Here is a 24,819-nt window from a genome sequence, read left to right as displayed (position 1 = left end):
TTATGGAGGATAAAAACGTAACTTCTCTTTGATCAAATTGCATGAAAATCACACATTTTAAAGAAAATAGTTCAAATAATTCAACTATAAGTCTATTACACTAATAACATAATAGTAAGAAACTTAATAGAGTGAAGTTTGATCCATACCACCAGTGATAGATAAGATGGCGGGATGGATGTTGATGTTGTTATCCAATAATCCGACCTGATAGGAAAAAAAACTAATTAAAACCACCGATTTCTCAGCTCTACCGTAAAACGCTGCCTTTATTTTGGTATTAGAATAATCCGCGAGACTAATAGTTTTCGTTTATTTTGGTTAGTTGCCAAAACTGAATTTATTTAGCTCATTTTTTATGCTGAAACATAAACCAATTTTCGATTTACTGCTGAATGCAAGCAGCCATTTTTATCTTTTGTTTTTATGTACCAACATGTAACTGATGATGTAATTGTTTGAAATTTACTACGATTGTAGTAAATACACATGCATAACATTTGTATGAATGAAATTTCCGGCGGTATGTAAATTTGGCCGTTTGCATGGCGTGCGCATAAAATGACACGCTATTGTGCTCGTCATCGACGGTGGCGCCTCTGGTGGTGTTTGACCTACCTAGTATAATAGAACATATCCAAAACAAAAGCCTTGAAATTCTATAAATTATTTGGTGTTATTTTAGTTGTGCACACCAACATGAGGGTAATATGCAATATTCTTGGTGGAAATAACAAAAAACCTTGCTAAAAGCAAATTTACTAATGAATGAAGCTGCTAGGATTCGGTCCAGACACCATACCAGTCCAGTCACTATCAGACAATAGGTTTCATGTTGTGGACTGGGTGTTCAACTCCAGGTGACATTAATAATCGCTGTTTCAAAGACAATAGGGCATCCTTAGACTTTAAGAGAGAACTGGGAGGTTCTGCCATCATCTGTTAATTGCCCGAGGTACAGTAATAATCAGGCCGTCAGCATCTGTGACAATGATGACAACCCGGATGATCTTTAGAACTTGAAGTATTGAATTACTAAACATTGGTTAGGTTACGAAGGTTAGAATAGACTCATTTATCATCCTTTCATTTCTTCAACCTTGGCATCTATCAAAATAGACATGGCATATCGTTCAACCTCCGCAACTTCATTTGTTAGAAAATAGGTTTAAGCAACTTTTTTGTTATTGATTTCCACCAAGAAAATCAAATATTACATTGATCTATTATAATTTACAAAATTGATAATTAATTTTCTATTGTATATCACGTAGGTGTTAACAACTAAAATTTGACCAATTTAATTCCGAAGTTCAGTGAGTGACAGTAAAATCTGGCTACAAATTTATTTTCTGAAGCCTTACAATATGTTTATACAAACCTAAGCTAGTCTCAATGTATAATTAACCTCTTCACTCCGGGGCACATCGCACGTCTGGCAGCATTAGCTGCCCGACGTGCGATGTTGCGTCATAATAATCGCATAAAAGATAAAGTCAGTGCTCAATCGTTTGTTCTCTTTCACCTGTGTATTTTGATAACCATAGAAAATTGATGAAGCCAGTTTAGAGAGAATGGAAATTACGTAGGTACGACTACAATAAATATAATCAAGATGGCGACGTCGGCATCATCGAGTACCCACTTGCTCCTCATGCCGCCTACGTAGGCGTCACCTTATGGAAGTGGTTAACTGCTGTCATCCTGATATGTCAATGTGTGCTGCATGGCAGACCCCCTGATATCCATCCCTATGAATCCTCTTTCCCATGAAAGGATAGAGTCCACCTGGCCAGACTGTAATGTGGCCACCATGCAGCCCTTCTAAGCTACCAGAAGAGACTGGATGACCGCATTGTGGACAAATGCCCAGGATGTAACACTTCACCCCATGCTATTCAACACATCATGGAAGACTGCATTATACACAATCGTACACTCAAACAACACAACATACAATCTATAAAGGATTTGTGGGAAAACCCCGTTTCGGCCGTGGCATTCCTTGGGGAGACAGGACTGCTCAGACAGTCTAGGGAACAACAACAAAAACAACATCACATATCCTATGTCATTCCAACAATTAGTCTGGAGTGACTTGAGAACAGCAGTTAGTAGAACCACAGATCAGTCAGGATGACGAATTTACAGCTGAAAAGTGAATGGGCCTAAACCTTTTATTTGCATTTGTGGATGTCTGTCTTGGCATTCTGTGCTCTCCCTGTGCTGGCTTTTTAGCTAGAGTTGGTGTCCTTGGTACCTTAAGTAGTACGTCTGTCGATGCAATGAAATTGTCCTGTCTGTCTGTAGGCTATTGAATCTTGTGGTTCAATAATTTGTTCAAAACATTGACTTTTTTTTTTTTCCCTTACTCTTTGGGTTCCAAACCACTGTCGCCAATCTGAACCCTTGGGTCTGTGCTGTCAGTTGATAGTTTCCATTGCTGTGTAATTCTTTCTCTATGTCATTGTACTGCAGTCTTACAATTATGTCCAGTTTTTTCAATGAGATTCATTATTTTCTGTGGCTTCCAATTCACTATCAACTTTTAAATGTTCATTGATTCACAACTATTGTTAGTCTGGGCTGAAACTGAAGGGTTACCATTCCACAACCACCTTTTATTGCTGTCAGTGCAACACTTGGGAAGTCCAATTTCAAGTATTTTTCAGCTTGGTGAGATCCAATCAGCATGAACATATTTGGTGAAGTCAACTAATTCTAGTAAATAATGTAGCAGAACCATCAATGTACTGCAGTATACAAAAATAAAGCTTTGGAGGTGATGTCTATGTCCACATAACATTTGCTTTAGTGCAGCACAGGTCATTATAAAATCAAATTCATCTTCAATTTATGTATTTTTGCGTAGGTTGCAGGTTCTCAGTTAAAGAGGGATGTTATTATGTCTACCTTTTTCAATTTGTAGTATGATTGCTTAGATGTAGTTTTGTGATTTTTTTTTATGCTTTTTTGGGTTTGTTAAACATTTAGAATATGGTTCAAGAGAATTTTTTTTTTTTTTTAATTTTACATATACTGATTTTTTTTTTTTTTTTTTTTTTTTTTTTTTTTTTTCCAGTTTGGTGCAAGATATTGAAAATTCTCTTCTCGATTTTTTTTTTTTTCTAATAATATTGTTTATGGTGTAGTGTGTATTATTTAATTTCATGTGTGTTATTTGATTTTATTAAATAAATAAATAAAAATGGTAATAATAGAAATAATATTAAATAAAATAAATAAGTAGGTAAAGTTAAATAATAAACAAATAGGTAAATAGTAAATAATAATAAATTGGCAGATAAATAATAATAATTAGTAATCAAATAAATGATAATAAACAAACAGACAACAACAAATAAAATAAATGGAAGGCATTACAGCATTTTACTAAGGTCTTTATCTAAATGGATTTTAAAGCTTTGAACTGAGCTACATTGCCCTGCCTCTGAAGGGAGTTTATTCCATTAATCAACTACATGGTTGGCGAAGTTGTTTCTACCCACTTCCAAATTAAATCTATTTCCTGACAGTTTGAGACCATTATTTCTTGTCTGATTCTCATTCATGGTTATATGAAACTCATGGTTATTTCTTTTTGATTGGTTTTTATTTTCAACATAATGCCTTACATTACAATTTTGTGCTTTATTGACACCTTGCTCTATATTGACATTTGGTCCTTCATTGACATTCAGTACCTCATGAACATTTGCCCCATCATGGAGATCTGTCCCCCATAGTCATCCAGTCCCTCATAAACACCTTGCCCCTGTCTGTCACCACGTCCTACACCTGCCACCTGTCATTCACTGACATTCTGTCTGGCATCACTTCCTACAATGATATCCTGACCTCCACTGACATTATATCCTACCGTGATATATTGTCCTCCACTATCATCACATCCCATTGTGATAATTAGTTCTTCATTGACATTACATCCTAATGTAATATTTTGCCCTTCACTGACATTATAACCTAAAATAATATTTTCCCCAACACTGACATATTGATGATATTTCATCCTACACTGACATATTGTGAAATTTTGTTCTGCACTGATATACATAGGACAGTGACATATTTCCTCTAGAAACGACTTTCAGTGACACAATTTCTTTATTTGATTTGCAATTTAACATCAGTGACAGTTTGCCTAAACCCACTTAAAAACTTCAAATCTACAATTAGATAAAATTATTCCATTGATTTTATATGTAAAGAACCTGTAAATACATAATTAAGTAGCTGCATTGCTCTGCACTATATCATGTAAGGGAAGGCAATTCACTCATTTCAGGCGAATCACTGAATTATCTTTTGATTTGAAAGATAATTACTACACAGTTCTCCTTTATACAGTTGAGGTGTGTACAAAGGCAGTCCAGAAATAGCCGAGCACCGCCAGTGATGACATCGATTGTTAACATTATTTTAGTTCAAGAAATAAGATGAGATAATTTGGATCACATGAAGAATTGTCACCCCAGTCTTCAACAGGTTGACAATTCTTCATGGGGGCTATCCTAGGGTGACAATTCTTCATGTGGGCCATCCGGGGTTTACAATTCTTTGGTTGTATAAGTTGATAACAATAAGCATAACCCTCATTCAACCTAACCTAACTTAGCCTAACCTAACCTAACATATTCTTTATTCCACTGTTGATATTCGGCATACTGGGGTGACAATTCTTCAGGTGGGATCTCATAGGGTGACAATTCTTCATGTGGGTGTTCTGGGATGACAATTCTTCAGGTGGACATTTTGGGGTGACAATTCTTCATGTGACCCAATCATTTAGATAACTTATTGTCCTCAATCAAAATTGACATATACATGAAAGTAAGTTTTAGTAATATACATAGTTTAAATTTTTTTTAGCCTGTTGTCAGCTCTTGTCAGCTTTTACCATGACCTGACATAAGCCTGGTCTAATATTCACATCAAAATGGTGTTCATTGGTCACTGTTTACAGGTTTATTGCCAAAATACAGTTGAATGCTACTTAACATATTCATACGAATCTTACTCACTCAACAGCATCATTCTTTCTGTACCCAAACAACTTTAACCCCTTCCATACGGTGCCGCACACGTAGGCGTCATGGGGAGCGAGTGTATTCACGAGGCTGCCATATCGGCGTCTTGATTATATTTATTGTAGTCGCCCCTCCATAATGACATTCTTTCTAATTCTTTTGTAATCGCATTTTCTATGGTTATCAAAATTCACGGGTGAAGAGAGAACGATCGATATAAGCGGTGACTATATTTTATGATGCGAGTATTATTACGACACGTCGTACGGCTGGCATTGGCTGCTGCCACCGAGATCTAAGTCCATGACGCCTACGTGTGCGGCACCATATGGAAGGGGTTAAGGAACAGGCATTTTGTCTCTTGCTTGGTGTGATTGTCTTTTGAATAAGGAAAATAAGTGCTGTATATTTGACCAGGGCTGCGGAGTCGGATGATATAAGGTCCGACTCCGACTCCTTTGATGACTCCGGCTCCGACTCCCGACTCCTTAACTCCTTGACCCCTATGTGGAAATCTATTCTGCAGATCCATATACCAGCCTCCCACACCTATTCAGCAAGCATTTTATAAATATTTTTCATGTATATTATTTTTTACGTGAAACATTCACTTGTATGATAAATATACTCACATATACACTCAACCAGCTTTATATATGTATATGCACACAAGCACATATATTCGTATAAACATATATATATTAAATATATAATGGTATTATTTATGCTCATGATCATCTACCAGCTTATGAGCACTTTCAAATCTGTCATGGCAGAGTTGCCACTTCAAGCTAGATGTTTTCTTTTTCCTTTGTGCCCCTCCCCTCCCCCCCCAAAAAAAAAACACCTGTTATTTCATTTGTTCAATCTCATAAACCTTCTATCATAATATTAGGAAAAAATGTGACAAATCATGATGAGGAAAGGTTAATGGAGAATGCCCTACCTAGTACTTATTGCAGAATTAATTTCACCATGTTATCATAAAAACCAGGAATCAGTTCAGGAAAGAGAGACAACCTTCCCCTGTGCACACTGTTCATATCTGCTGTTGTTCCTCCCCTTTTCAGTCATCATCAAATGCTGTGACATATGCTCTAATGTCATTCCTATCTGGCCTCTGAGACTGGTCAAAGTTTATCTGAGGGCACTTCTGTTGACTTTTACATACATGACATAGTGCATACGTTGTGGATATATACTATTGTCTACACTGTCATGTACGTGTGTACATGATGGAGTTCTAGATTGAATTAATTAGACTGTCAACAAAGGTAAAGTAGCTAGTTTAAATTATTTAAAGATAAAAATCATCTCTGTCACTTGACAGTTGACAAATTATTCAGGAATTTGAATTAATAATTATATTTATTGAGTATTTATTAAAAATAGAAATACATTCCACTGGCTATAACTCCCATAGTATAGAATGAATGAAATATTAATACAAACTACATTCTGGAAACTTCTATAAATGGTATATATCCTGTAACTAGCTATAAAACTATTCTATACTGGACGGTTATTAAATTTTCTCAACACAAAACGTATCAATTTTTTTTTAGATTTTTTAAACTTGGAAAAATGAGACCTACTGCTTTCTATTTGCACAAAAGCAACAAATTATTTCACAGTGCACATCTGTAGACAGTATTTTACAGCTATTGTTGGCTTGCAAATTACTGTAATGGTAAAAATACAGACAAAGCTTTCAAGAATATAACAAAATATATGTACTGTACCTTGAATACACCCGTATTATTACGTTAATAACTAGGTTAAAAATTCAACTATAAAAATATCTTATGATAAAATATTTTATATGTTCCTTGAATCTACCAGTTATTACGTTAATAATGAGGTTAAAGCTAAAACCTATACAAATTTCTTATTTGTGAACATTAAAAAAATAGGCTTTATTCATAATTATAGAACTTATAGACTACTCAATTGAAATTTGCAAATAAAAAAATAGTAGTTTGTACTTTATATAAGTAGGGTAAACTTATATCATCTTAATGTGATGAAATGGTTGGTTAGATTAGCCTATGAGAAATATAGGTTAGAGTCCTATGAATAGAGGCAGCCTATAGTCTAGGAAAAACAAATTCGACCCTACAATTTATGGTAAAAAGAAAGGTAAATGTGGATTATAAGGGTATTTTGGTATTATCTTTTTATATATATATATATAAAAAATAAAATAAATAAAAGTAAAAATAATTTTTTTTTTTCATTAATTCATTGGTTTTATTTTTTTATTTTCTTAATTTGATCTAATTATATTTTAAAGAACCCGATAAACAACATGTACCAAAAGAAATAGGTTTTATCTGTATATATATATATATATACTGTATATACCGTATTTTCCGGCTTAAAATGCGCATCGGGTTATAATGCGCACCCATGCACTTCGTTATTTCAGTACACAGATAGCGCGCACCGACGTATAATGCGCACCCATGCACTTCGTTATCTCAGTACACAGATGGCGCGCACTGACGTATAATGCGCATGCCAGGAAAAGTCACTGGTGGCTAAAGCTTGTGAACTGCATGTATGCGACTTTTGCTTGCATTGGTCCGTTGTTTTGTGGGAAATTTGAGCCATGAAAAGTTTATTGAATACAAAATGTACATGAAAAATTTCGGATTTTTACAGAAAAATTGTAATTTACTATCCTGAGGGAATAATTCATCATACAAGTTTTTATCACCGTGTACAAGTTTTTATCGCCATGCAGCAACAAACTATGTTTCGGTTCATAAGTGTCTTTACTGAAGTGACGTTTAGTTTAACAAACTCTCGCAAGAGGGTGTTTAGTGTAGGCTAGATTTGCAATAGAACTGTCAATCTTGGGCCTGATCTAGCATATTCCGGGTGAGCTAAAACGGCCAACGTTCATGATGTTGGTACCAGTGCTATTTTACGGATCCCAAATATTTGCATAGACTATGATAATTAATTAATGTTAGTAAAAAATAAACCAATGAAATAACGGCGATTAATTACTTAGTATCATGTGAACGAGGTTACATGGAGAAGTATTTTTCATTGGCTAGAGCCACCGCTGGGAAATCTGTTGATTTGTCACTAAATTAAGTGTCAGTTTAGGCATCAATCAGGACACAACCAAGAAAAAGTCGGAACTACATGTACCGGTATATGACTCATGTTGTGTGTTGGTCCCTTATTACTTTGTAGCTTCAATAGTTTGTAGGAAATATGATCTAAAAAAAGTTTATTGAAAGTAAAATATACAGAAAAATTTCGGCATTTTTACAGAAAATGTTCATTTTATATCTTGAGGAAATAATTCGTCTTTACCATTTTTTATTTGTTACTGAAACAAACTACAGAATGTTTCGTTTTAGCTTTGAACCTGCAATGACAGTGGTGAAATAGGATAGTCTCTCATCGAGGTGACGTTTAGTTAATATAACTCCCGAAAGAGGGTGTTGTAGTCAGGTGTTTGACACGAGTTTATGAACGGCCACAACGGAATTTGTACCACACCTAAAGTGAAGCAACAAAGCCAACATAAAAATTCAAACTAGGATGCTGTGAACATGGGCAAATATCATGAATATTGATCATGTTTCATGGTGTTTAGGCCTATTTAAACATGAAAAATAAGATTCGATTGATACCTACCTATACCAAATATTTATATAGCCCATGCTGGCATATTCTTTCATGTCACCATGGCTGTTCTTCTTGTTCTCACGGAACATCACGGAGAAGTGTGCCGTCCCGACTTTGTGACGGCCAACATCGTCACGTTGGTGTGAAAAAATTACACACACAGCCGCAGAATTTTTATCGTAGGCCATAGATAATGCGCACCACCGGATAACGCGCACCCCCCATTTTTAGGCTCTTCCAACGGAAAAAAGTCGCGCACTATACGCCGGAAAATACGGTACACTCTCTTCATCAAAGTTTTAAAGATAATACAAACTGCTAATGATTCGCTAGGTTAGCCTATCTCATAATCAGCATTTATCATACAACAGGTAGGACCTTCCAATTGGCCTAGGCTACATCACTGAGAAAAATAGGAAACTTTGGCAAAGTAATCTAAATTGTTCTTGCATCCAATGCTTATTGTTTACCAATTCCTACAAAAAGAAACATAGCCAAATCATGCAAACTGTATATCTTGTAGGTAATATTTAAGGTCTGGTAGTCACTCAATAGGCTACTATCAATAGTAGGGTTTTACAGACTATTTCGTATACCAGTATATCAATATTTGTCTTTACCAAGGTCACATTACACAATGTACAAGATTTGGCCTAAATAATTTCTTTTTACTATTATTAAGAGATTAAAAGAGGAAGGGAAGTTGATTCAAGTAGGGAAGAAAAGGTAAAAGTCAAAGATGATAATGGAAGAGGAAGCAATAAGGGGAAGATGGGCAGAATAATTTAGGGAACTGTTGAATGTAGAGGAGGATAGGGAGGGAATGGTGATAGCAGTGGGAGCCGCAAAGAAAATGACAGTGATGGGTGAGGAAAATGAGGGAAAAATAAGAAAAGATGAGGTGGAAGTAGCGATTAAAATGATGAGAGCAGGTAAGGCACCTGGGTTAGATGGGTGTCATGCAGAGTGTCTGAAGAAGGGAGGTAAAGTAATAGTAGACTGGTTAGTGAGGTTGTTTAATGTGTGTTTAAGGGAGGGTAGAGTACCAGAGGACTGGAGGAGTGCATGTATAGTTCGCTTTTCAAAGGAAAAGGGAACAAGTGTGAATGTAGTTTCAGAGGGATCAGTTTGTTGAGTGTAGTTGGGAAGGCGTATGGGAGGGTTATAACTGAGAGAATTGGGAGAGGACCAGAGGAAGTAATTGGTGAGGAGCAGTGTGGGTTTAGGAGAGGTAGGGGCTGTGTGGATCAGATTTTTGTGATAAGACAGATTTGTGAGAAAGCTTTAGGAAATGGTAAGGATGTCTTTTGGGCCTTTATGGATTTGTAAAAGGCTTATGATAGGGTAAACAGGTATTGGGGGAAAGCTGTTAAGAGCAGTCAAGAGTTTTTATGAGAGTAGTAGAGCCTGTGTTAGAATCAGAAATGGAGAGAGTGAATGGTTTGAGGTAAAGGAGGGACTACGTCAGGGATGTGTCATGTCGCCATGGCTGTTCAATGTGTATATGGATGGGGTGGTACGGGAGGTAAATGCAAGAGAAATGGGCAGGGGACTGGAGTTGGTTGCGTAAAATGGAGAAAAGTGTGAGGTAAGTCAGTTGTTGTTTGCTGATGACACTGCACTTGTGGCAGGGTCAGAGGAGGCATTGGGAAAGTTAGTGACTGAGTTTGGGAGGGTGTGTGATAGGAGAAAGTTGAAGGTGAATGTGGGTAAAAGTAAAGTGATGAGGTGTACAAGAGGAGAGGATGGTGGAGAGTTGGAAGTAAGTCTTAAAGGGGAGAGGCTGGAGGAAGTGGATAGTTTTAGGTACTTGAGGTCATATGTGGCTGCAAAGGGAGGAGTAGAGGTAGAGGTAAGCTGTAGGTTGAGAAAAGCAAACAGATGCCTTGGGGGATTTAAAAAAGTAATGAGAAATAGACATTTGGGAATTAATGCAAAGAGGAGATTGTATGAAGGGGTGATTGTGCCAACAGTGCTGTGTGGGGCAGAGACATGGAATTTGAGAGAGGCAGAGAGGAAAAGTTTAAATGTGTTTGAGATGAAATGTCTGAGAAGTATGGTGAGGGTTACAAGGCTGGATAGAGTGAGAAATGAGGAAGTGAGAAGGAGAGCTGGGGTGGAAAAGGAGTTGGCTGAGAGGGCTGATGAAAGACTATTAGGATGGTTTGGACACATGGAAAGAATGGATAAAGGAAGACTGGTGAAAGGGGTATGGAAGGCAGAGATGGAGGGGGTGAATTTGAGAGGACGACCGAGGATGAGATGGATGGATGTGGTGACAGGGATGTTGAGCAAGAGGGGAAAGTCTGTGGAGCAGGGAAGGGAGGTGGCAGAAGATAAGGATGAGTGGAGAAGGGCTGTGTATAGATGATACTGTGATGAAAAGAAAGGGAAAGGATGGGGGGGTTTGGGGAGTGGGAAAGTGTGAATGATACTTTGACGCAGCCCGAAGGGACTTCTCCCCGTCCTCCGTTTTCTATGTGAGGGTATGGAGAGAGCGGGGTCGCCAATTAAATGAAGCGGCCTTGCTGTGGATGTGCTGTGTCCTGGATTGCTTCTGACCCAGGGTGGTGGGCGGGATGCAGGGATGACCCGTCGTCCAAGAGGAGCTAAGATGTGAAGGTGGAAGGGATGATGGGTGGGAGTGGGTTTATGCCTTTTGACTTGGCTACCTCCCTGATAAGGGGGAAAAAGCCTTTCCTTTTGTATATAGATAGATAGAATTATGGTTATGGGTTAAAGCATAAATATCTGGTACACTTAGGCCTAATTTGCAATTGTCTTTATAGCATAATCAGTTTTGAATTAGATTAAGATGGTTCATGATTTTCTTTACTCTGATTTCTATTTTTCATTGCTTCACTTGTAGGCCTATTGTATTCACTAGTAACCATGATCAGTAGCCTGTTTCTATTTTGTATATTTCAAACCACTAAATTTCTTTGATAAATGTATGATTTTCATATTCTGAAGTAGCTTTATCATAATCTAGCATATTTCTATTAAAGGAAAATGTGATAAAACTACCGAAAATGAAGGAAAAGAAAATTCACTGGGAGACACTGCTTCAGGCAGAATCTGCAGCTGTTTGTTTACATTAGTTAGTACAGGTTGACGTTAAAAAATCCAGCAACCTCGGGACCTGAGGACTGCCGGATTTTTGAAGTTTATAATTTTGTATGGTGTATCCCGTATATATTTAAAGAAAATTACCACTTGTGCAGTCCTTTAATGGAAAAAATAAACACTAAGTGAAAAACAAATGAAATTGTATTATTCACGAACTAAATGAAATGCAGTAAAGATAGATATACAGAATTTTAATTCAATTTTAATAGAACATATAAAACTGATCCTTCGAAGAATCTTAATTAAACTAAATAAAATACTCCGTACTGTACCTCTCAGGAAAGAAGCTAAATAGCAGATGGGCTTTTTACACATAATTTTAATTCAATTTTGATTCAACTAAATAAAACTGATCCTCCTAAGAATTTTAATTAAACTAAATAAAATACTCTGTAACTGTACCCTGTATTTCTTGAGAAAAGAAGCTAAATAGTAGATGGGCTGTCAAGATCATCTTCATCATTACTGACAGTGACAACATCATCGGCAACAGGAACAGCTTCAGTTTTTCTTTGTTTTTTAATGTCGTATACAGTGGAGGAACCAATGTTGTAAGTTTCACAAATGATTCACACAGACACATTGTTACTAATTTTTCTTTAATATTTCCACTTTCTCTGCGATCGATAACGCATGATGATTGCGTTTTATGCCACCTTTCTTCTTTGTTGATTCCCTATTGTATTGAAGCTATACAACAACAAATAAATGCTATAATGAGGAGAATAGTGAGAAAAATTAGCAGGATTACTTGTTAGCAGGTGGAAGCAACCAACAGCTGATTCCGGCGTAAGCGGCAGTTCCAGAAAACAGTGGCGCACCAACACGGGAAATATGAAAATGACCTCCCGAAATCTGTCCCGGATTTCTGAAGGTTCCGGATTTATGGTTGCCGGATTTTTGAATGCCAACCTGTACTAGTAGCACACAATGCCGTCACATGGTGGCAGCACGAATTGATGTTTATTTATGTTGAAGTAAAAGCATTGCAGTATAGTACAAAATAATATTCGAAACCTAATGCCATCGTAAGTCGACGTTTACCTGTATATATATATATATATATATATATATATATATATATATATATATATATATATTATATATATATATATATATATAGTTTCACTCTCCTTACAGGAAACAACTACAAATACATGACCACAAACACTTACCCAGACTGACAACGATAGCTTGTCAGTATTATGTATTTTTTTTTTTTTTTTTTTTTTTATTGATGGATTGTTTTTTGTTTCCATCTGGAGAGACCACTTAGTGTACATATACACTGCACACACTCACTATTGCCTCCAAAAATAAAAGCAAAACCATACAAAAACTGCTAAATTGTGCAACTGGTAAAACCAAACAGGGAAACCATGTTAAAAAAGATAATTTTATTGGACTTAAGGAGACGGAGTCGGATAAAAAATTCCGACTCCGACTCCCAGTACTCTTAGAAATCCGACTTTGACTCCTACTCCAGCTAAAACCTCCGACTCCGATGCCCTGTATTTGACATGTGTTATTATTATATATACAGTAGCGAGCATAAGTTAAGGGACAGTAAAACACTTTCTGAATAAATCTTTATTGTAACTTAAGTATTTAATCAAGAGACCTGTAAACTGACACAGATTTACATACACTTCTAGTATGAATTCTGATGAAGTTTTAAAGCAATAGATAGACCAGTTAGTAAATAAGCAGAAGAATAGTACAACAGTTACATTTCCATGTAGTGCAAAAGTTAAGGGACACATCAAAAAATGCAACCAAAAACCTTGTTGATGTCAATTTAGCTCTTATTTGTAAGCATTTATAAGACTTTCTTCATCAAGCCAATTATAGCTTAAGCTTGTACATTATTGGAACGCCTTAAAATCCATCATGGCGCCTGCAAAACGTCAACAAGTGTCTGAAGCAGAGAGAAACTGCATTGTGTCTTTACACAAAGATGAATTATCACTTTCAGAGATTTCACGTGCAATAGGGAGATCTCGCAGTATCGTGCAATGCATTGTAGCTAGATTCAAACAGTCAGGAAATGTTAAAACTTTGCCAAAGACCGGCAGACCTCGAAAAACCAATGCAAGAGAGGACAGAATGATGGTGAGACAGAGCGTGCAGGACCGTTTTAAGACTGCAGCTGAAATTTCTCGCGAGATGGGTGAAACTTCCAGTGGCACAGTGTCTCGATTTACGGTTTCACGTCGACTGAAGCAAGCTGGTTTGTTGGCACGTGTCCCTGCTGAGAAGCCTTTGATCTCAAAGAAAAATAAAAAACTACGTCTTCAGTTTGCTCAAGAACATGTTGTATAGTCGGACACACAGTGGGCTACAGTTCATTTCGGTGATGAATCCAAGTTTAATGTGATCGGGTCTGATGGAAAAAAGTATGTCAGACTCAAATTAGGTGAAAGGTTGTCTCCAAAGTGCGTCCAAAAGACAGTGAAATTTGGAGGAGGTAGTGTGACGGTGTGGGGAGCCATTTCTGCTGCCGGGCCTGGACCGTTGTTCGCCTGCATGGTACAGTAAATGCTGCTGTATACAAGGAGCTACTCCGACAGCATGCGCTACCAAGTTTACGATCTGCAGCTGCACAACCACCCATTTTCATGCAAGATAATGCTCCTTGCCACAAAGCCAAGTCCGTTACCACATTCTTGAGGGACGAGGGGATATCAGTTATGAATTGGCCAACCCAAAGCCCTGGTCTTAATCCAATAGAAAACGTATGGAAGATCATTGGAGAACGTGCGCAAGCCAAAAATCCAGAAAAACAGGACAAACTATGGGAATATTTGGAAGAATAGTGGGAAAAGTTGACTCCGGAGTTTTTTAGAACATTAATAGGTTCCTGTGGTAAACGATGCAATAAGGTTATTCAGAACAAGGGTATGTTCACCAATTAATTATTGATATTCTTGATATTTTTTGATGGTGTCCCTTAACTGTTGCACTACATGGAAATGTAACTGTTATACTATTCTTCTACTTATTTACTAACCGGTCTATCTATTGCTTTGAAACTTCATCAGAATTCATACAAGAAGTGTATGTAAATCTGTGTCAGTTTACAGGTCTCTTGATTAAATACTTAAGTTACAAGAAAGATTTATTCAGAAAGTGTTTTACTGTCCCTTAACTTATGCTTGCTACTGTATATATATATATATATATATATATATATATATATATTCCTCTATTAAGGGCTTAACTTGTGCCACTTTTAGTATATTAAATTGAGGTTTAAGTGTTGATATTTACATGTTCATACTGAGTTATATGTGTATTAATTGGTGTTGTATAGATTTTCATTATATCGTAATGGAAAATTATTTAAACAATTTTCAAGTTATGCATAGTCTCTAGGGACACAACCCTCAATGTGAATGAAAAGGTAGCTGCACAGGACATGTAAAAATTGTGTTAAGGATGAAATGACATCACACCAAAACAAATTTAATTTACATGTTCTTATTTCTGGCTGACTTAATGTGATACAACCTCTTTACTGTTAAATGGATACTGCAAAGAGGGGGACGGAGTGGGGGGGTCGCCAATTTAATGAAGCGGCCTTGCTGTGGATGTGCTGTGTCTTGCGACACTGCTTCTGACCCAGGGCAGTGGACAAGGCGCAGGGATGACCCGTCATTCAGGAGGTGCTAAGATAAGAGGGAGGGTGGAGGGGTGTGGAGTGTATTCAGGGATGGAATGGGTGGGAATGATTTTATGCCTTTTTCTTTTTGGCTACCCCCTTGTAAGGGGGAAAAAGCCTTGGTATATATATGTATGTATGTATGCAAAGATGAACAAAATAGCATGGTAATAGGTAGATTATAATAGTAACACCTATGTTGAAAGGGTTAATGGAGATTAGTAAAATAGACTGGCAACAGCTGGGGTAAGAGGAAAACTACATAATGCAGAAGTGGTGAAAGGTTATATTTGTTTATGTGTCATCATTAGGGTTGCCAACCGTCCTTTATTTCAAAGGACAGTCCTTTGTTGAGCTCTATTTGTCCTTGTCCTTTATTGGGATTTGAAATTACACTGTTTGTCCTTTATTTTGAAGTCGTTTTGACTGGTAGTTCAATTTCCTGCACTCAAGACGTGATTGCAAAAGTGTTTATTTCTTGTAAGGGTGCAGACTCTGTCAACTCTAGTCCACACAATACCAGAAGCACAGACAGCAGACCGCATACCGCATAGCCTCATTTTATGTATAACTCAATTCTCCATTGAAAAAATGCGTTCATTTAGGGAAAACCAGAAAATCATAAATGATGTTCCTAAATCTGAGAATCACCACAAAAAGAAAAAATAAATAAATAAATGAATAAATAGAGGAAGAAAGGAGGTGCCGTTGGACGTTTGGAAAGGCAATACCTCCGTCTATCAACTGAACTCATGAAGAACCAAAACAAATATGGCGCATTATACAAGGTAGTGATGAAGCCCTTCACAAAATCGAGCCGTAATTTGTTATAAATACCAGAAGAACAGTGAAATTTATGCGAGAAAACTTGTAATAGTAGTGCCAATATTTCATGTTATTATCAGATATTTGGAAAAACAGAATAGATTTCGATGAAAATTCAACATTCGGCTAATTATCAAACCTAAGTTTCTTAGGCCATTCATTCCCAAAGTTTCAGAAATTTGTAGAGGTAGTAGAATATTTGAAGTTAGAAGGAAAGCTTAAATTAAAGATGGATGAACTTTTTGATGAAGTAGTATTAATTCAAAGAAACTTCGACATTATCAAAAGCTCTGAACTCTCCATAAACTCAAAAACAAAAAGCAGATAGTGGTATTTTATTTTGAAATCTATGGACTTTAAATGTATCAATGTTTTCAAAATAGTTTCTTTTGTACTATCAATTCAGACCATCATCTTATTATGAGAAAGTTTTTAGTTTAATGTCATCTAAATGGAGAGATGAAAGGAACTGATGCTCTGTTGAATTAAGAATGAACTCATATATTTTAACATAAAAGATAGTTGCTTGGAATTCGCTAAAACATCAAAGATGATACAAATTTTCTGAAGGCAGCAAAAAGCTAAGGCAAATATAGTTTTAAAGATTAAAATTCTTTGATCAAGGTAAAATAAACGTCTTCTCATTCTTGTTTTTTGTATTTTCATCTGCATTTAATATTGGCATCTATTATGATCTATAGCCACTTAGATAAATATCAATAAAGTTTTTGTGTCCTTTATTATAGCTTAACAGAGTTGGCAACCCTAGTCATCATGAAAATTAATTTTTGTGGTAAGACAGATATGTGAGAAAGCTATAGGAAAAGGTAAGGATGTTTTTTGGGCTTTTATTGATCTGGAAAAGGCTTATGGCAGGGTAGACAGGAAGGCACTATGGGAGGTACTGCTGATATATGGGATAAGAGGAAAGCTGTTAAGAGCAGTCAAGAGTTTTTATGAGAGTAGTAGAGCTTGTGTTAGGATTAGAAATGGAGAGAGTGAATGGTTTGAGGTAAAGGTGGGACTTCATCAAGGATGTGTTATGTCGCCCTGGCTGTTCAATCTTTACATGGATGGGGTGGTGCGAGAGGTGAATGCAAGGGTAGTGGGTCAGGGGTTGGAGATGATTAAAGAAAATGGAGAAAAGTGGGAGGTGAGCCAGCTGTTGTTTGCTGACGACACTGCGCTTGTGGCAGGATCAGGGGAGGGATTGAGGAATTTAGTGACAGAGTTTGAGAAGGTGAATGAAAGAAGGAAGCTGAAGATAAATGTGGGCAAAAGTAAGGTGATGAGATGTACAAGGGGAGAGAGTGACAGCAGGCTGGAAGTGAGCATTAAGGGTGAAAGACTGGAGGAAGTGGATAGTTTTATATACTTGGGTGCGAATGTGGCAGGAAAGGGAGGAGTGGGGGTGGAGGTAGAATGTAGATTGAGAGAAGCGAGTAAATGCCTTGGTGGATTAAAAAGTGTAATGAGAAATAGACATCTGGGAATGGATGCTAAGAGGAGGTTATATGAAGGAGTGATTGTGCCAACAGCACTGTATGGGGCAGAAACATGGAACATGAGAGAGGAAGAGAGAAGGAGTTTGAATGTGTTTGAGATGAAATGTCTGAGAAGTATGATAGGGGTTATTAGGCTGGATAGAGTGAGAAGTGAGGAGGAGAATAGGGGTGGAAAGGGAACTGGGAGATAGGGTTGATGAAAGAGTATTAGGATGGTTTGGACACATGGAAAGAATGATTGAAGAAAGAAGGCAGAGGTGGAAGGAGTGAACATGAGGGGGCATCCTAGGATGGATGGGGTGAAAGGGGCATTACAAAAGAGAGGAATGTCTGTGGAGGAAGAATGGGAGAGGACAGAAGATATGGGTGAATGGAGAGGGGTTGTGTATAGATGATGCTGTGATACATGAGGGTGAGGGGGGGTGAGGAAGTACAGTCGAACCTCGAAAGCCCGGACTAATTGGGGGGAAGGGTGGTCCGGTCATCGAAAATATCGCCCTAACCCCCGTAGATTTTCGTAGCGGTATACTGTACGTATAGGTAATGTATGATATGGCATAGAAACACGTAAGAATAATACTCTAACACTGTAATAATAACTGTAATACAGGCATGTAAATGTACTGTATATACAGTGTACTGTACTGTATTTTTTATTACGTACACTGTAAATATCGGAAGGTATGCACGCGGGACAGTGGTGGCGGCCAGGGTTGCCATGTTTTCTACGCTGCCGTGTAGAATGGGAGTGTTGCCATACCGGGCCATACATTATTCTCAGGCGTGTGCAGACTTTCATAGCAAGATATACTTGTCAAACTTTGACAAAATGTTGGTTCTATTTTTTTTATTCTTGAATGTATATAAGGCCCCCATGCCCTAACATATTCAGTAAGATATAAAAATTATTTTTTATATTATCGCTAAAAGAAAGCTGAAACTTTAGCGTAGAATTTTTTCTACACGGTAAAAACGTATCTTTTGGGGTATAATATTTTATAAGTAACACAATTACCAATAAAAGTAATATTTTGATGTATCATTTATTATTTGATAACTAGTTCTATGATTTTTAAACAAAAGTTTGAGTTTTTGAATGTTTTTAACAGCCCGCTGATATGTAGAAAAAATTTCCTCGTCCTTGTGCAGTTGCCACATGCCGCTATTTTACTACGTTTTGGTACAAAATTCTACGAAATGGCAGCCCTGGTGGCGGCTTGACTGGCCCGGGTTTGATTACACGTGTACGGCTGTCGCTGCCACCTACCGGACAAATAGGGAACTTTGCTTGAAAAGTCCGCCCTTTGTTAATTTTGACCGGTCATACGAGGGTCCGGGCTTTCGAGGTTCGACTGTATGTATGAGAGAAATTTGATGCAGACTGAAGGGATTTCTGCTCGTCTTCTCCTTTTCTGCATGAAGGGGTTGTTGCCAAATTTATGAAGCGGCCTTGCTGTGGATGTGCTGTGTCTTGCGACACTGCTTCTGACCCAGGGCAGTGGACAGGATGCAGGGATGACCCATCATCCAGGAGGTGCCAAGAAAAGAGGGAGGGAGGAGGGTGAAGGGGAGTGGAATATATAAGAAATGGAATGGGTGGGAGTGATTTCTATGCCTTTTTCTTTTTGGCTCCCCCTTTGTAGGGGGAAAAAGCCTTTGGTATATGTATGTATGAAAATTAATTTCTAAATAAATTTTGTTTTTTCCAGATCAAAATCAATATCCTTGTTATTGATTAACGAGATCAGCATTACACCACTGGAAAGATAATACTTGGATAAACACTGATTAATGTGACCACAAGGGCGATTTGGAACAGAATGGAAGATGTAGAAGCTAATAAGTTTCAAAACTGAAGAAAAAAGAAGATGGTGGCAATGGGTACAAACAGTGGCTTTAGGTGAAAGTCAATGATATATTGGTGAGTATTGATATATATTTTGTAATATTTTTATATTCATATACCAAAATTGTTGATATATGTCTCGGGAACTTCAGGATTTTAGAGACAGGAATAAATATAAGGAAAAAATAGAGTGGAATCCCTTTATTCAAATGATCCAGTATCTAAACTTAAAAAAAAAAAGGCTCCTATATTTGAACATTGGTCCAGTAATTGAAAATAACCATAAAACTAGGTGGAAAAATAAAGTCTACATATAGGAAGACATTCATTTAGAAGAAAAGTAGATAAAAAAATAGATAAATATGTAAGAATACACAGAGGAAATAGAAAAGAACCGAGAATGCCAGAGACCGGTTCTGAGAAAACCAGCAGGAGACACATTCCAAGGGGCTTAAAAGAATTAGGTTCACAAAAAAAAAAACTGCTACAATTAAATAAAAACATCATAAAACTAACAAAAAGAAAAAAAAGAACATTGGGAAAGCCACACAAAAAGTCTGGCCTCCTGGCTGGAACAGTGGTAGCATGCTGGCCTTGTAATCATGGGGTCGGCAGATCAATCCTTGCCCAGGCTCGTGAGCTTAACCTGTTTTCTGGGGAGGTTACTGCTGTGGCTGGGCGCCATGATGGTGGGTTGAGCCTTGCCTTGGCTGAGGGTCGGGCCTGCCGTGGCATCTGTTCAAACCCCCACCATGGCACAGAGGTTAGGAAAGCCATCCACTCTGAGTAATAGCCCCCAACCACTGTTCACCTCAGGACCTGATGTGACTTGAGCTTTACTGTGTGTGTGATACATCAGCTTCCTCCAGGTATCATCACTGTAGTGGCATACTGTGGACACCATCTCCTTCATTCATAGTTCATAAATAGAAGTTTTATTATAGCTGTAGTTGTGATGGGGATTGGAGAGTGTGGAGATTTTTTTGAGCTGTAAACAGTGTTATAGATTTTGTCCAAAGACTTTATTTATTTACATAGACATTTATTTCACAGGTACTGTTAAGATGCCATCTGTCCCAAGGGGGGGGCCCAGGCCCCCTCCGTATGTACCCCCTCACCTCCTCAACAGCATGGACACACAACTAACTGGACTAAGACCGAGTAATAGCCCAAAGATGGTTACTGTTGATTTCCTAATGCCTAATAGTATAATCATCACACATCAAGTTGATGTTAATGCCAGATTAATGGAAATTAAAGTGGTAAGTCAGTAGAATTTTGTTGTAAACTTTTTTATGGACCATTGGCAAGTTTGTGGGTACTGCAGGTATACTTATATTACATGCATGTTCACTGTCTGATCATAAATCTTTGTATTCTTCAGGAATTATGGGATAAGGCAAGTGAGTATCCCCTGTTTGGAATTCTTCATGATGCTGCCTCTTACCACTTTGCCTGTCTCGGCCAGCATGCCGAAACTCTTGAACTTATGGATGAAACCAAATGCTATCAAGAGATTAATCCATTCAACCACATTCTCAAAGTCATTGAAAGGAAAGGTCATGAGACAGAGAGGCATCTTAACAGTCAAATTGGACTTCTTATTGGAAAAGGTATGGAACTGTGTTACCATAGATTATTTTATGATAGTAAACATGGGGTGATATTACCTATAGTACCATGAGGTGGAGTCTTGGAATTTAAGAGAGACAGAGAGAAGTTTAACCTCTTCAGTACAAATCGAATACTCATGCACCTGATGTACTCAGCAGCCCAATATACAATGATTCGATGATGGATCACAATTGTAGATTTGTAGTTTCTATCTACATTAAGGCACTGGTGTTTGGAGAAGCAAAGTCTCAAGTGGGCTCTTTTCTTTACTGCTCCAGTGTTCTCTCTGGTTTATACATACAGTGCAACCTCTGAAGTAGCTTGAGGGGGTTACCAGATTCTACATACATTTTACATATAAGGTTGCCATATTCATATTGGGAAAAATATATGAAAAAGGTTTGTCATGTTGGATTGAGTGACAAGACAGGTGCCAGACAGGTGCTGCTTCTAATGTAGTCAAGGAGCGTGGTCTCCTTTGTCTGATGCAGGTGTCCTGGGCGTTTCACCCAAAACGCTGGTGGCTCCCATTGTCCAAGCAGGTGTTGTCTGGAAGCCTAGTCCTTGGGTCACTAAGAATAATAGAAAGGAGGGTAGGGATAATTCTGGACATTGATGTGTTCAGGGAAGAAAGCAGTTGCCAGATCATCTGGTGGAAGGGAAATAGAGAATGAAGATCAGGGGAATAAAGGGAGGGAGGCAGAGAGGTGCTGAAGGTGAACCTAGAATTTTGAAGTTCTTTTCCAGTGGAAGGGTTTGGCCATTGAAATTTACTATTGTATATTTTTTTATTTGTGGTTATCAGGAGTGATTAGTGTTACTGGTGATTTGTAAGGAGAGTCCTCCATTCTGTTATTAAAAAAAAAAAAAAAAAAAAAAAAAAAATTAGTTTGAGTAATCTTGTGGGAGTGAAAGTGGTGAGGTTGTTCCTCTATGTATAATTACTATCCTTTGCAAGTGATAACTAATTGGTTGGAAAGAAAATCATATTGTAAATCCTCAACTCAATGGATCATATCTTCATATATGTATACCTGCTTGAATCATTATTTGAGTTTGAATACTTTTCAGGATTGCATGAATTTGATGCTCTGAAGAATCCAGAAGTAAATGAGTTCCGGTGGAGAATGAAATTGCTGGTGGATGAAGAAGTAGCACAAAGAAATAAGTTGTCATGGGAGAAGCAGGTAAGCCTGTGTAGCTCTTTCTCATAATTTTATTTCCCAAGTATAATATCTCGCAACACTTTTCCATATGACCCCAATCATTCATAACAACATGACTATGGCCCCAGCAGTCTTTTTCGCAAGTTAATAAAGAATAAATGTGTTTTATATTTTCACTGATCTGTTGTACAGTGTAAATATATACTTTAGAAAGGCATACATACATACATATACCAAGGCTTTTTCCCCCTTCCAAGGGAGGTAGCCAAAAAGGGAAAGGCATAAAAACACTCCCACCCATTTCATCCCTAAATACACTCCACACCCCTCCCACCCTTCCTCTCATCTGAGCACCTCCTGGATGACGGGTCATCCCTGCACCCTGCCCACCGCCCTGGTAGAAAGGCAAAATGTGAAATTCAAATGTCACATATATATTTCACAATAAAGTGTTTCTTGATACATTTGAAGGCCTGGTGACCCTAAGAGTGCTGTAAAACTCCTAGTATACAGGGAGCTCCAAAAAAGATGTAACTAGTTTGATTGGTCTTTATTCAGACAGACTTTGAATAACAAGCTTAATACACAAGATACATAAAGTCAATAAGGTTGGATTATGTTTGAAAGTCAAACAAACTTCTGGTAGTCCACATGCTTGATATGAGCCCCATTTCTGTTGAAACATGCTTTCACACGGACGCAGAAATTGTGGCCAACTCTTTTCCATGTTTCAGCGGAAACTTCAGCTACATAAGCTGCCACATTCTGCTTTAGATCAGCCTGTGTTTGAGGTCTGTTGGCATAGACCTTCCCCTTTGCTGCTCCCCAGAACCAGAAATCAAGTGGATTTAAGTCGGGGCTGTGGGGGACCCACTCATGATCTGTGTTGAGGCTGATGAGACGATTCCAGAAGAGTCCCCTGAGATGATCCAATGATGCGTGGGGTGTATGAGGTCTTGCACCATCCTGCATGAACCAAGCAAGCCTTAACTGTCCTTGGGTTAGCTTCCGAGTCAGGTCACCATGAAACTGATCAAGAATGGCGATATAACGTTCAGTGTTGATGGTAACGGTGCACCCATTTTCCTCGAACCAGTAAGGTCCCAGCAGACCGTGCTTTGCATTGAACGCCACAAATGCAGTGACCTTCGGACCTTTGAGGCGCTTCTCACTGATTTCTTCTGGTTTCTCTTCTCCCCAAAACACACTGTTGTGGTTATTAACAGCCCCATTAAGATGAAAGTGTGCTTCATCACTAAACCAAATGTGATTGAGCCAGTTGGGAGTTTGCTCGAGCTTTTCATTCAGCCAGTCGCACATCTCGATTCTCTTCTCTTTGTCCTGTTGCTGCGGCACATGGTGAGTTGAAATTCTAAATAGGAACAGCTTCAGGTCCTTTCTCATAACTCTCAAAAGTGTAGTTGGAGAGAGAGCCAGCTCTTGAGCGCGGATTCGGTAAAATTTCTTCGGACTGCTAACCACCGACTCACGGTCTTGCTCCCTCTTCTCAGGAGTGATGATCGGTCGCCGGCCACTTCTTCCCTTGTGGACGTGATCCAGGGTTTTCTCCTTTTCAAAATGCTGCACAATCCTCTGTATTTTCAAATTTGTAAGTGCTGCACACTCAGACTTAGATTTGTGACCGTGGTGTGTGTTGAACCGACGGCGGACTTCTGCGGGTGACTTGGTTTCCTACCAGAGTTGGACGATTTTCAACTTCTGCTCTAGCGTGTACATTTTGCATACAATCTGGAAAACAAGAAAAACAAAGACATGTTAACAAATCCAACCTAGTTGACTATGTAACCTGAAAAGAATAAGTCCGTGCATGCCCCAACAGATTTATTATAGCCGATCAAAGTAGTTACATCTTTTCTGGAGCTCCCTAAATCCAACCTAGTTGACTATGTAACCTGAAAAGAAAAAGTCCGTGCATGCCCCAACAGATTTATTATAGCCGATCAAAGTAGTTAAATCTTTTCTGGAGCTCCCTGTATGTTAGGCTGATGTGATGCACTAAGAAAAAAAAAAAAGAATAGTCTAGTGGACCTCTACTCACAAAATGAACCATACATACTTGTACATATACCAAAGGCTTTTTTCCCCCTTATAAGGGAGGTAGCCAAAAAACAAAGGCATAAAAACCACTCCCACCCATTCCATCCCTAATATACTCCACTCCCCTCCACCCTCTTCCCTCCCTCTTATCTTGGCACCTCCTGGATGACAGGTCATCCCTGCATCTCGCCCACTGCCGTGGGTCAGAAGCAGTGTTGCAAGACATAGTACATCCACAGCAAGGCCTTTTGCAGAAAAGGAGAAGATGGGGAGAAATGAACCAACTAACTGAAAAACCCACACCCATCCACAATTATCT

General features: G+C 38.1%; 1 protein-coding gene across 1 annotated transcript in view; it reads left to right on the top strand.

The window, feature by feature from the left end:
• LOC143029825 (phosphatidylinositol 4,5-bisphosphate 3-kinase catalytic subunit delta isoform-like) overlaps positions 1 to 24,819 on the top strand; it is a 76,307-nt gene that overhangs the window by 3,524 nt on the left and 47,964 nt on the right. Inside the window, exons 2-5 of the mRNA XM_076192885.1 lie at positions 19,526 to 19,737; positions 20,716 to 20,924; positions 21,047 to 21,275; positions 22,348 to 22,463. Coding sequence (XP_076049000.1) covers positions 20,727 to 20,924; positions 21,047 to 21,275; positions 22,348 to 22,463 — 543 coding nt within the window. The 5' untranslated portion in view covers positions 19,526 to 19,737; positions 20,716 to 20,726. The remainder of the gene's footprint in view (positions 1 to 19,525; positions 19,738 to 20,715; positions 20,925 to 21,046; positions 21,276 to 22,347; positions 22,464 to 24,819) is intronic.

Source organism: Oratosquilla oratoria, chromosome 11 (genome assembly GCF_046742065.1).
Source record: "Oratosquilla oratoria isolate Oo_2021 chromosome 11, ASM4674206v1, whole genome shotgun sequence".
Taxonomy (NCBI): Eukaryota; Metazoa; Arthropoda; class Malacostraca; order Stomatopoda; family Squillidae; genus Oratosquilla; species Oratosquilla oratoria.
This window is presented reverse-complemented; position numbering and strand designations above follow the sequence as displayed.